Below are 14,123 nucleotides of genomic sequence, written 5' to 3' on the forward strand. Positions count from 1 at the left end.
TCATATCATATCATATCCTCCGTATTGGAGGAGGACATTGTCTGTGCATGCCAGACCAGCCTGTTCTTGATCTATCACTGAGAAAATTGGCCATGACAAGCCTTATCATTTAATGTGATTAAACAGAAAAAAAAGTGCCACTTGCCTTTATCACTTCCTCAATGTTTTAAACATAACACTGGAAAACAGGGTGAACTCAGTTATAATGCTCTTTTCTTTCTTTTCCCTACCAACAATGTTAAAACCTAGGAAAGAACTTGATGAAGGAAAGAAGTTCTTAATGGCAATAAGAAACAAGATAATTCCTCCATATTTTGAATCGGAATTCGGCAGGGAGTGTTTTCCAGAAAAGGTAATGTAGCTGAAAACTGGACAAATTTCTGTTAGGCCATGTAGTTTCTGCCATACTCCCACAAAGACAGTTGCAGGTTTACATCTCAGCCTCAATTTATCTCAAGAAACCATTACAGAGGACAGTCATGGCAGAAATTATACTGGGAATTGTATGCCCTTGTCAAAGGTAACATATCTTGGAGAGGGTATATGTTTATTGAGCACAAACTCTGTAGATTCTTTACATAAACTCTGGAGAGAGCCTGATTCAGAGCAGAGGCTGAACCTTGGATTTTTTTACTTACCCCTCAAAAACATCTCTCTGCTAACTAAAGAGGGAATCGGTAAGACTAACCTTCCTGGGTTAAAGGTGGCCTTAGGAAATTTTCCTGTTGTAATTTCACCTGCTAAATGCTGTAAGTGCATAAAGCATGCTCAAAAATGTACTTCAGAATCTGATGTATACTTATATATATATATATATTTTTTTTTTTTAGTTAACACTTTGGTTCTGCTTCTTTGTTTCCTTTGCACTTCTTTTCTTTTTCCTTTTCTCTTCCCTTCCCTTTCTCCTTTTTTCTTGACAGAGGGGAGGGAGTGGAGTCTACTTTTTTTTTTTCCAAGTGTTTAGCTGTGACACCTAAGCCCTCTTTTTTACTTTTTTTCTAGTGTCCTGATGTGGAAGCACTGTCTATGAAACTTCCTCCAGTTCAAAAAAAAGAAAGTGGGAATTTCCCTCTAGAGATGGTAAAAAAAACCAGTACAGGTAATTTGAGCTCTTCCGTCTGGTAACATTTTAGTATCTTCTTCGTTGTTTTATCCACTTGTCTCATTTTATATTGCAGTTAAATTTAAGATTGTATTATCTGACCCCATGTATTCCCAGTCATTTTGACTCCTATACTACTTGGACCACAGTGGCTGTATCTATTCTGATATATAGAACATGCCCAGCAGCGTTGGACATTGAGGCCCACCAATATGGAGTAGGCTGTGTAAATTCAGTCTCCCAAAACAAGATGGCCTTTTACCAGGCCAAAACTTGTATACCTGAGAGTGGTTTTGGAGAGACTTCTAGGTGGCACAGTCAGCATCATGCCAGTGTTCTAACAATTTAACATTGTAGATTATCGTGTTCCAGCATCTGGGAATGCTCCTGTTTAATCCACTAATATAAATGTGGTCTATGAAACCTCTATGCTTAGTGTGTTAAAGGAGCCTTTGCAGACATCACTGCATGTGGAAGCCCCATAGGCTATGAATGAGGGGTGGCTGGACACAAAATGGTCAAGAAAAACTTAAATTAAATAAACAGTAATTAGAGGTGGACGAGTAAGAACCAAGAAGGCCAAGTTTGGAAAAGGACTAGTATGACTGTAGGAGAAAAACTAGGAATTCTGAAACTCAATAGTAAGCAAGGCAGCTTGGGGACTGGGGCAAAAGCAACGTGGACTGGGGCAAAAGCAATGTGGAATGGGAAACAAGCAGGTTAAGGATAGTTTGGAGGATGCAGGAGGAAAGCAGCGAATAGATGATGGGAAGCAGTGAAAGTGAACCATCATCTTATTTTTGAGCTTTATAGCACTGAGAGGAATACTTCAGTTCTGTTTGAAAAGCAGCCCTGACAAGTTACTAAAATCACATAGCAAGATTAAGTCATACACAGGAAAGAATTGTGTCAGGAAAACAGTCCTCCATGGGGCTTTATCAGGCCCCCACTGATTCCCATATTTCCTCATCATATTGCAATCACCAAAAGACCTGTGTTGGATTGTCTATTAGACCTTCATTGCTTGTTGCTCCCTTATCCAGAGAACAAGAAATGACTAGTCACAAGGTAGGCATTTTTGATCCCTGTTGCCCAGCAGAGCAAAATGTCACATACAGAATTAACCTAGCCTCTCATGGCTATGGAGACAGCTTTCAAAGGCTGTCTAAATTAAAGTGCCAAAGACTTTCTGATTTTTTTTTTCATGTGTTTATTAAAATTATTATGATCATGAAAAACACTTATCACAGTATTCCATTATTTTCCCTTCAGATGAATGTTTTAATACCATGGGTGGTCCCCCACCTTCACCTGGCCTTCTGCTGCAGGCATATTCAAAACAAAATGAAGGTTCTAGCAGCACAACAGGTAAAGTTGCCTTCCAGAATGTAGTTTGGAGCAGGTTATTATCTGTCTTCTTATAACTTTTGACAAAATATTTACAACAGAAATTTAAGTCCATCTATCTCTGTTCCAAATTCTGAATAAATCTGAATGCAAGGCTGGCAGAAAGGGAGAGAGGTATAAAATTAATGTCAGAGATTCCCTCCTTTGCCCTAGGAAGCTGCTGTAACAACACTGGGATGATGGGGAAGGTAGAACTGAAGCCTAAGCCAAGAAGTAATTCCTCTACTAAAAAAATTTGCACAAGAATTTTTCCTGTTCATTAAGGCCTGTGATAGAAGACTCTAGAACAGAGTTTGCTGTGGTTAAACGGTCTTTGCCATTTAAACATACACGTTCAGTTTTGCTTTCCCTTGCTGTGTATACTGTTGTTCACTCTGTTCATGCATCTTCTTGTGGTGACAGCTTTGGGTAATCACCACTGGAGAGCCACCAGTCTGCTTTAATTAGCCCCAACATTTGGCTCTCACATAATGCTGCACCAGCTGAGCTTTGGCAGTGCATGCTTGCAGAATCCATCCTTGCATTCCATAGAGCTTCCATTCTCCTTTCCTTTCCACACATACTGGTACTGTTTCTTAGTAGCTGGGCTCTGCAAGAGCTGTTGCCTTCAAACTTGCTGAATTTCCTCTGTTATATATGCATAATCCACAGACCTCAGGGCAGATGTACTAATCTGTACTTCCAGAGCCACACGGTAGGTGACAAAAGGAACAGCAGCTTGGCAGGGGGAAGGGTGAGTGAAGCGATGCCAAAAGTACATCAACTTCTAATGCCAAAGCATTCATTTTGCTTACCTTTGGGCAAAACAAGAAATGCTACTGGTTCTTCCATAATATGCATGCTTAGCTTCTTTTTCTTTTTAATAAGCTCTGGGCCATTCGCTGTGTAGGTGGGAAGCCCCTCTCTACGACCTGCATTTCTGTTGTCTAGAAACAAGACGGGGAATCTAGAGGAGATGCTCTTCTCAAATAACATTTCTGCCTCCTCACAATGATTAACTGACCAGACTCAGTGTTCCAGCTGGACGGTGCCTGCAGTCCAAACTCAGAAAAAACTAATTCTCTTCAGTACAAAATATTGATCTAGATGTTGACCTCTAGTGAGAAGACAGCCACAATTGTCTTGTGTTTTCCCTTCAGAAGTTATCAGACTTTACAGTAAGCTAATGTGTCTTAGATCTAAATACAGTTTCTTTTGCTTGACAGGCTAAGTTGCTCTGGCCATCCCTGTGTTCAGTCTATCTACATTATACAGTGGAGCACATTTGAAAGATGACAAGGTAGCTAAGGCCATCTTAAGCCCAAAATCAGCAGCATATAGGTCATCCATATGAATTAATTGTTGCATTCAAGAGAATAAATCCTGCTTAGAGACGGGTTCCAAGTCGTCTGTGCTGGCAGAGCAGTACTGCTTTGGTGTCTGGACCAGAATTTGTTGTTAAATTAACATACAGATTTGACTTGACCAGCCTGGGTGTTTCTGCTGAACTGATCATTGTGCAGTGCAGGCGTGCCTTTGCAATAGCAATGTCCTCAATTTTTATTTTAGTGCTTGGAGTTTTGTACCTCCTCTTCTGTTTTTAATCACTTTCACAGGTCTTTATATCTTCGTTGTGAGTTCCCATCAAGGTGCTTCCAACTAGTTTTAATACTTACAATACTGCTTTATTTACTAATTACATTTTAATTACTCACTACTATTTGGGGGTTTCTTAATGCCTTTCTTGACATCTTAAATAAAAATGGTACCAATTCTTCTGTTCTTGTGCTAATCAAATGCTTTCATGGAAAATAAAAGTCTTACCTGAACAAGAACTTCAGGATTAGGCTGAATATAATGCTTCATTTTTCATTATTTTGAAAAATCTTTCCTTCCCAGACCTAAACAAGGCTGCAAGATCACAGGAAACGCCCTTACAACGTAAAGTTCACAGTCTGCTGGTGAATGCTGCAGGACAGCCAAGAAAAGAGAAAGTGAAATTACCATCATCCCTTCAGGGGAGAAAACCAAACTCCATACCAAACGAAAAGGTAAAACATCTTTTTTGTTGATATTAGTATCCTCTCTTTTGTAGGAAATATTCCTTCTAGAGCAATATCGTAAGGTATTTTGGATCTGTTTACTGAAACAATAGCAGTTGCAATTTATGTATAACTTTACTGGCAATTCTAAAAGTACCTTTCCTCTCACTGCTAGGACAAACTCATCTGCCAAAAGCATAGTTCTGCACCAGGCACCCACATGAAAGCGCTGATTTCCAGAAGAGCAGAACTTCCCGCATGCCCCCTGAGACATCTCGATGGCTTAACATGTCTGAAAACTCAAACCAGTATAAATAGTCAAAGTGCTTCTTCAGTTTTTACTCAAATTAGGGTGTCTTTTTGTAGTTTTTCAGAATTAGTAGACAGAGGGCAACTGTAGGTTAAGTAGCTCTGAACGTAACTCGATGGCCACCAACTCTCTCTGTTGTCTAATATTTTAATTCTCTTGCAAAGACAGAGGATCCTGTGGCAGGAAAGGTCAACACATCTTCTCTTGCAACAACAAAACAGCGTCTTAGTGGCTTCCACCTCATTCCACTCAGAGTGGATTTTGGAGTACTAAAGGAAGGCTGCACCTATGAGGTGACTGTGATCCTGAAGAATGTTGGTGTGGACTTCTTAAGGTTAGTTTGAGTTCTTAGTACCTTGGTTAACTGTCCAAATGTGCATTTCTTGTTAATTGTCAAGCTGATCTGATTAATATGAGGTAACAAATAGTATTTTTATATTTGGAATCTTTTGATAATGACTGACTGGATATAGGAGAGAATATTAGAAATACTTTAGAATTATTTGCATATTAGTATTATCAGGAAGATAGAAAGCAGTAAAGAACAGCAGGTCCTGTATGCATAGTCCTGGCCCATCAGGATTATCTACTAGTTCCTACTGAACTTCTCAGGTTCAGTGACCAAGCTCTTTCATGGTAACCAGTATTACATTTGGCTTTGGGAAATAGGCACAGCCGTATTCAGGCAGCCACATGTCTTTAGCTGCACTGAAAAACAGCTTCAGTGGTGACACTGGGAACAAGCAGAGGATGAGGATAAAATAAAGCATGTATTTATGCCCACGTTTCCCTTACTGAGTGTCACCCCGTCAGCGTGTGGGACAGGATAGCACCACACTGTGTCCCAATGTGGTGAGCATGAGTAAGTCCATTTCAAGGGCTACAGTCCAGCAGATCGACTCTTGCACTGCATGACAAATCATGAGAAATTATCAGATTCACCCATCTGCAGTTTAGAGGATATACAAATACAAAAAGAAAATGCTTGTGACTGCTCTTCTGTGCTAGAATTCCCCTTTTGAGTCACGTATGTTCACTCAGTCACTCCTGCACCAGCACAGTTCCAGTGGTTTGACTTTAGCAGTATTCAGGCAGGTGTGCTTATGACCCCTGTCCTCCCAGGTGCCATACATGTGACAGAAAATAAGGCAAAGGATATTCCTCCCACTCAGTTTGCTCAGCTGCATTTGCTGTGCTATATGTACCTTGCTTTTTAGCTTAAAGAAGAACCTGCAATAACGGTCTCTTTGTCCTTAAAACTTCTGGGCTTACATCTAAGGTTTGACACTTCAAAATAGCTTCATTTGAATGGTTATAACCCACCAGATGGTTTCAAGAATTGCAGTACTTGGTGGGAGGCTTTCATTTCAAATGGCTCAAAAGCCCCAAAGCCAAACCCAAGCTTTTCAAAACCCTGTGTTCTAAGATAGCTATTCCCACCAAAGTTTTCCATTGTCAGCTTCTCAGTCCCACCTATCCTCCATTAATACCTGCAGCTGGAGATGCTGAGTTTATTTAGCAATTAACTGAAAGCTGCTATTTAGCCAGTCTCATCCATTTGTGACTCAGGCTTGGACCACTGCTGTTAAATGGGCCTTTTTTGTGCTAGACCCACAGGTCCCGGGAGAGGGAGGCTAACTGAAAGCATGGAAATAAACATCCTACTGTAATGTTGGTCTAGGTCGTTCAAAAGCTGGTTCCTCTTCTTAGCACTGGTGATAAATAGTGTTTGTCTTTTCCTCCAACATTAGCACTGGTTAAGGAAAACAGTACGGAGGGCATTATCCATTCTTGGGCTTGAGTGTGCAAGTCTCAGGGCTATGATGTGCTGCAGCTTCTGGCTGCTGTTTCTTCACACTTCACATGAGCAAGCACCTGCCAAACCTCCCTTTTCTGGCTGCAGGTGACCTAGACTGATGTCCTCTTAAAAAGAGAGTTGAGAGAGGTGTCGCAGTGACACTACCTTGGCAGTCACAGCATCCCTTTACTCTGGTACAACAGTGCTGGAATGCAATAAACATTTATGTCTGACTGTTGTTGTTGTTCCTCCTGGGGTAGCTAATTTTCATCAAAAAAGAAGCTCACAGGAGATTCAACTTGGCTGGGATGATCATGATCTCTTGCGAGTATTCAGACAACTAGACACCTTAGAAATCTATTCAAGACCAGTTGAGAGACTGCTGTACAGGTCCTTCCATCAGGGTGGATGGCAGAGATTATTTTTTTAATCAGCCTAGTTAGATATTGCCTCAAAGAGACATTTTTTTCATTTAATGCACATTTAAGCATCATGGTACATGCCATGATAAGTCAGCAGATCACATACCAACATCCTAGAGCTCCAGCTGTGCACCTAACATTTTTCCCCCCCCCCCCCCTCATGCCAGGGCACTGTATGTAAGGAAAATACCACCAGGATTCTGATAAATCCAGATTATCTTTTAAGCCCTTTACTGGATGCTTTGAGAGGAGACCTAAGTGACTAGCTGCTGAATGACAGGAGAACATGCTGAGGGCAGGTTTAGCGCCAACAGTGGGCAATTCTGAGATGTGTCTGCTATGTGTCTTCCAAACTGTCCATACCATAGCCTGAACTTCTTGGGACGTCTTGACAAAGATTGAATCCAGTTTCTCATGACAGACAGCACTCCAGAGAAAGCAGAGTTTTCTGGCAGCCAGTTTGTAATTCTACCAGAGCTTTCCAGAAGATGGAGCCATATACCAGGAGTGTCTCTTCTACTGCTTGCATTTTAACAGCTTGTGGTGCAAGTACCTGCTGGTAACTGTTCTTCAGGTAGAAATGAAAATCACAAGATTAAGTCCAAAGCCATGTAAAAGTTGAAGTCATAGCTGCTCTCATGATCTTTAGAGATCTTAACAGTGTGCACAAAAGGACTGCACAGATGTGAAATAATCAGTGAGAAATGAAGAAGTGAAACTACTCTTAGTGGATACTGTCAAATTAAAGATTATTTACTCAAAATTTATACCAGTATCATGCCTTCTGCAATAGAATAATATCAAAGGACATAAAATAAAAATTGTGAAGGACTTCTGGGTCTGCAACCCACAAGTGTTTGCCAGGAAGATGTAATTTGTACTTCAATTCCTTTTCTGTATGCAGGCTTAGAATGCTGATATTTCACAGTCTGTTGTAAGGACCAGGGAGTGTAACAAGCTGTTCGGAGACTTACTTTGATCTATTAATCTGCTATTTTGGGCTTTTTTGCTAGAAACTTGAGCCTTGTCTAAAACCCCAGGAATACCGCTGTAGCCCAGGTTGTACATTGTGACAGGAAGGATGAGCTACAACATTCTGCTATTGTTTGCACAAGCAGAGGAAGAGCGGGGAGCCTGCTTCCCAGCAAGGCCTTCTGCCTGCCTGAAACAGTTTCTGCTAAACTGATTCTCTTCTCTATCCGACAGGTTTCGGGTGAAGCAACCACCTCCGCACACGGGACTGAGAGTGATGTATGCACCAGGACCTGTAGGTTACGCAGATGATCTTTTAGGGGTTTTTTTTTTTGCTAGATGCAGCTGGCCCTCAGGCCATCTAGGGGTCCTTTCACACCAGCTGTCTGGGAATACAGCTGGCAGGGTACATGATTTGTTTAAAATCATTTGAAGTGATACTGCCTTCTGCTGTCCCTCTGCTGCCTTCTGCCAAGCACTCCGTGCACTCTGAGTCTCAGAGCCTGTGCCAGAATGCAAAGGGATAAATGTTCAGTGGAAAGCAGCAGGTCAAGCACTGATGTTAAAGATAGCTTGTTTGAAGCAAACTCTATTACTGTTTAGGATATTTGTTATATCTGCTCTGTCTTACACCTAGACTTTTTCTTCTGTCCTAACACCTTTGAGAGTTGAAGCCTCAGCTATTTCTTCTCCTGCTTGCAATATTCTCCACCTTAAGTCTTTTATCTAGCAGAGCACCATAGCACGTGAAATTGTCCCATTAAGTAGGAAGCTTTTGTGTTTTCTGCTGTTGTTCAGTCGCTCTTCACCTGCGTGTACTATCTGAATAAATATTGTGCTGGCCAGTATCCCCATACCATCCAGGTAATACCAGGCAATATCCTTGCCAATGCTTTTACAGGCACAAAATCCAGCGGCAGTAACTTGTGCAAGGAGGCAGTGCCAGGATGCAAGTTAAACATCCTCGTCCAGAGCCCCAGCCACAACTCAGTACTTAAAACAGCTGGAATAATTTCCATTTTCTTTCCCTCTCCACACATCCATGCCTTTTGTATCTCCCTTTTCTCCCTGCCTCTATGTTCTTTTTAGAATAAGATAGAGTATTTCAGTTGGAAAGGACCTACAACAATCATCTAGTCAAACTGCTTGACAACTTCAGGGTTGACCAAAAGTTAAAGCATGTTATTGAAGGCATTGTCCAAATGCCTCTTAAACACTGACATATGGGGCATTGTTTTTGTTTCTCTTCCAGCTGTCCAATTCCCCTTTTCCCTCTGGAACCTAAAAGGAAATTTAAGGGGCAAAAATGCAAACACCCGGCAGTTTTCTTTCAAACCACAACGTGAAGAGACTGTTTTGTACAGGTCCCTCTAGTGAAACAGATATTGGGTAACTGGCAAGCACAATCATGCCTTTAATTTAATCAGACAATGCAGAACAAGAACCAGCTGCAAACACTGCTAGAGGGGACTGTGTCTGAAACATGCACCTTACCTATGAGCAATACTCTCTCTCTCCTAGGTGGCAGCAGGCTTGCAGGTGGAACTGGAGATACAGATTTTTGCCATGGTAATTGAAAGGGAGGATACCGGTGGCCTTGAAGAAATTTCCCATGATATTGAAATATTAACAGAAACAGAGACTCTTCTCCTGCCTGTGAGAGCAAATATCCTTTGTTGTCTTACTTCCCACACACACCTTCTAGTATCAGCCCTGGGGACTGTCCACCAGTCATGAGCCTTAAGCTTCATTTCCAGTGCAGGCTGCTGGGGTAGCAAGCTTTACTGTCCTTTTCAGAAACACACAAATGGTGTTTTCAAAAGCATGACAAATTTAGGATTCTGACCCCAAAAGCCATTTACATGAGAGTAACGAGGTTTTGAAAAGCGGGGAAAGGCAGAATGGTAAGGTCAGAAAGATAAAGCTTTTAAAAAAACAAATGAAAATAATAGGCACTCTTTCCCAGCATTCCCAATGGAAATCCTTTGTAACATTTTTGAACCTATAGTAGCATGTATCGTCCTGGATACTAAACGGACAAATGAGACACACCCTGTGTCAGCAGAGACAGAAGCACAAATGCCGTCAGAAATCAGCCCAGTGTGGGTTCAGTGGGCTTTTCGGTTGTTTAATTGAGGACAGAGGTAGAGTAGAAGCAAACGGCAAAGTCAAGAACTATTCTTTCTATTTCCCTTGTGCTCCAGAAACCATAATTATTTTTTAGATAAAATTACAAGCTAATTTTTAAGGGCGAGTTCACAAGAAAGGGTGAAGTTCTGTTTGACTTTTAATCAAATTTACACTTAAAAGTCTGGGAGGTCTTCTGGAAACCTATACAAGAAATAGCAAGGCAAGATACATCCAAACATGCCAGAAGCTCCACTCCTGGTAAGGGCCACCCTTACCAAATACAGGGGAACTTCAGGGTCCTCTGAGACTGACCAGAGTACTAGCTAACAGCAACTCCACTGAGGCTTTATATGCTCTGGAAGTAACATTGAAACTCCCCAAATTTATTTCATAGTGACCCAAAGAAGACTTCCATGCCCGTTATTGTGGAGCTGAGCTAGACAGGACTGGTGGCATAGCAGCACAAACCAGCTCCTGCTCTGTTCCCACTTACCCAGTCCTCAGACACACACTTGCAGACCAGTCTCCAAAACATGCCCTTCCCCAATATTTTACCTGGTCTTTGATCTTTGAGCTGGGGGCAGTAGTGCAGATTCAAGTTTGTTTCACAGCCTTATTTCCAGAATTCATTCCAGCCCCCCCACATCTTTAGTTACATAAATGCACAGAAATGTTCAGATTCTTAACACAATATTCCACCTGTGTTAACCAATGACATTTATGAGTGCCGGCCACAAGGATACCCTCAGGGTGGGGTGGCAGCAACAGTCCGGGCAGTTCCTACAAGCACCAAGACACAGTTCCGGATTACACTACCCCGAAAGCTTTCTAGTTAATGTAAGTACCGGATACAGTGATACCAGCTAAATTAAAGTACAGTTGTTTTACCTTCTCTTGGCTTCTTATCCATACCATCAAACCTCATGTAACTGACAGCAAAGCTGTCATGCATATGTCACCCAGACATGACAACCTGAGACAAGAAAAGGGAAGCACTGGATTACATTAACCAAAGGACTCACTGCAAAAGATTTACAGATTACTACAACCACTCAGCTCAGTGGAGGCACCCACAGCAGAGCTTCCCCAGTCCTGTCCCAAATCCTTCACTTAACTGTCTCCACATTAAACAAGTCATTGAGTCTCCAGGCAGTAGGAGGCTGGATTTATTGCAGTTAAGCCCTAATAAATCAGCCTCTCTTTAACACTCTTCACTTTCTAAAACCAAGTCTTACTGCTGACCCTTTGACACTAACAGTAAGTTTAATAAGGGACAGGAGTCTTACAGATGGAGCAACCATAACATGACAAGTTCAAGCACACACAACCCTGTGCATGCATTATTTCATGCAGCACATTTCTCTACCCTTACAGAATCAGACTCTATATGGCGAGTGGATATGTGTTCCCTGCCAACAAAAAAGCCTTATTGGGAATTTCTTCTCAAACCACTAGCCAACATGTTTAACATCTGGCTGCTGTTTCATCTCACCCACATCAACTCAGATGCTCTACAGTACAATCAATGGTGATAGTTCATAAACAGGAACCCTATGGATGTTTCTTCTCAGCTCAAGAGTCCCCATTTGCCTCATATGTGTAACACTGACATAATCTTTTTCTTTCAACTTCAACATCTGTAAGTCTGTCATGTTATCTAACAAGTCAGTAAAGAAATCCCAGCTGTATCTCATTTCCTCTCCTGTGGAGAAAAAGTGACCACATCAGTCAGTTCTCAAAAGATGCACAGCAAAGACATGTACCTCTGACTGCTGCATCTGCTCTAGGATTGGCCAGAGTACTTCAAACATAGCTGTTTTTCCTGTTTAAATATCTTACCTTTTCCACTGTGGAATTTTACCCTCAGAGTAACAGCCAATTATAGTCTAGAAGAACAGAGAATTTAATGCCTTCCAGCTTAGGGGCTTACAGCCTGGAGCTCATCAGTGAAGGCAAATTAGGCAAACTTCTCCCACCTTCTGTTGAGCTGAAAGAGAAGTACTCACACAGTTCACGTTTCAGTGAGACACCACACTGTCCCAACTCAGTCCACTACAGTCCCTGAACTACGATGCGGCTGTTGGATCATGTCTGTACACTGGGTATACACCAGTCTGGTGTGGTGGTGGTGTTGTTTTTCCTGGCAAGTCTTAAGTCCTGGAAATTCTTATCAGTGACATCTCCTATTAAAAGCTCTGGGTGGAGAGACATTAACCACATGGCATTTTACTCCCAGGAGACTAATCCAGCTAATCATGGGCACTGCTTTCCTAGTTGCCATGGCCATCGTCACACCTCCCTTCTGTTCTGACAGCATCTTTCTGTGAATTGATAATTGCTACCAAAGCTGGCTATAGCCACCCCAGGCTACCCAAGCAACTGTACCAAATGCTTCTTCAAACATTCCTCCCCACAAAATCTCCTGGACTCAAAACCATGTCCATCACAAATACATGGAGGAACTCCGGACTAGTTGGTCTAAAATCACTAAACATTAAACACTGACTCCTAAGTTAAATCCTCCACATGGTTAAATAGTCTTGTTCAGCCATCCAAAACAGAAATAGTTAAGTCTTTGCAGAAGCATGGGACAACCTTCCCAGGTGATTATCACCAGAGCAAATATGATTCTCTGCAGTGAGACCTAGAAATGTCCCTGCAATATTAAATTGATCACAAATTTGCCACACCTCCCAGTAAAGACCAACAAGCAAAAATCACTGATGAAGCATCACCTGACCCAATTTAGTCATATCTCATTTACATTTTCTTAGTTATTTCTCATTTATACATAAAACATTTCACAAAGATTCTCTTAATACTGTATAGAGAGCTGCCAATGAAAAGCCTTCAGTACTCCTAAATTGACTGCCCATCCTGAACTCATGGTCATTTTCATTCCACTCAATTTGCAAAATAAAAACAAACTCCTTTTCTAATTGAAGCCCATGTGAGAACCTTTTCTCACATTGTTCCCTTCCAACAGCAAGAGTAGAGGCCAGTTCTACAGAAGCCAGTCTGTGGCAATCACAGTGCTCACACAACACTTGCAAAGAATCTGGACAGAATTACTGGCTTTGTTTCAACAACTGTACAAAGGTTGAGCTGGGGTTTGATTTTTTTCCTTTGCTTTCATGTTAATTTTCTCTCTTGCGCTACAGGTCAGAGCCCTAGAAGAATAAGATGAAGATCAGTGATCCTGAAATACCAGAATTTTAGTCCAATGTTATGGAAACATCCCAATGTAGACTTTTTCATTTATCTAATCAGATTAACATGAATAAATATTTTTTCTGTCCCCTATTAATGGAAAGGGTGGTCCAAAAGTTGCACAGCCTTCTGACATGGCTGTCTGAAATGCAAACAGTGGAAAGGTTACTGTATTTCAACCCTGCTGTCTGATACTCTGCACTTCAGGAGAGTGCTGAATGGTTCCCAAGAGATCTGTTCTGGTCTTTTAATTCCTACATTTGTGTTTACTTTCACAGTCATAGGCTTAACTTCCGGTGTGTTCATCTATCTATAAATAGCTGTAGGCACCAGATGGGGATTATGAGTACACAAAGTGACACTTGAAAGAGAGAGAGTGACAGAGAGGGATTCTGCTTATATCCTCTTGCTCACTATTAGACATTATCATCTTCAAATGCTTATCTGCACATCTCTCTTCAAAGTGGAAGACTGAGCCACTCAGAGATAGGCTTTCTGCCCGCCTTTGTTCCTGTTTACACAGTAGTGACTAAAAGAAATATCTCAGTCCCTTTTTGAGACACCATATTTGTATATCCAAGTGCAGTTCTGCTTTCTTTCTATGAATTAATTTCCAATTAGTTGCTTTCCTGTCCTTCCTCCTTTTTCCAGCATGTGACATCCTGAGAGATGGGAAATTTTCCTTGATACATGCAGATGACTGGTTCTCTCAACACTTTACAGTGACTGAGAATCCTATGATCTGGGGTTA

The 14,123-nt window shown here is 41.5% G+C and overlaps 1 protein-coding gene across 1 annotated transcript in view; it reads left to right on the forward strand.

The window, feature by feature from the left end:
* SPAG17 (sperm associated antigen 17) overlaps positions 1-13,465 on the forward strand; it is a 106,920-nt gene extending 93,455 nt beyond the window's left edge. The window contains exons 42-50 of the mRNA XM_082076152.1: positions 250-352; positions 1,003-1,099; positions 2,375-2,470; positions 4,388-4,539; positions 5,005-5,174; positions 8,267-8,327; positions 9,554-9,698; positions 10,862-10,999; positions 13,324-13,465. Coding sequence (XP_081932278.1) covers positions 250-352; positions 1,003-1,099; positions 2,375-2,470; positions 4,388-4,539; positions 5,005-5,174; positions 8,267-8,327; positions 9,554-9,698; positions 10,862-10,998 — 961 coding nt within the window. The 3' untranslated portion in view covers position 10,999; positions 13,324-13,465. The remainder of the gene's footprint in view (positions 1-249; positions 353-1,002; positions 1,100-2,374; positions 2,471-4,387; positions 4,540-5,004; positions 5,175-8,266; positions 8,328-9,553; positions 9,699-10,861; positions 11,000-13,323) is intronic.
* Positions 13,466-14,123: the final 658 nt, after the last annotated feature.

The sequence above is a fragment of the Streptopelia decaocto genome (assembly GCF_964273445.1).
Source record: "Streptopelia decaocto genome assembly, chromosome: 1".
NCBI lineage: Eukaryota > Metazoa > Chordata > Aves > Columbiformes > Columbidae > Streptopelia > Streptopelia decaocto.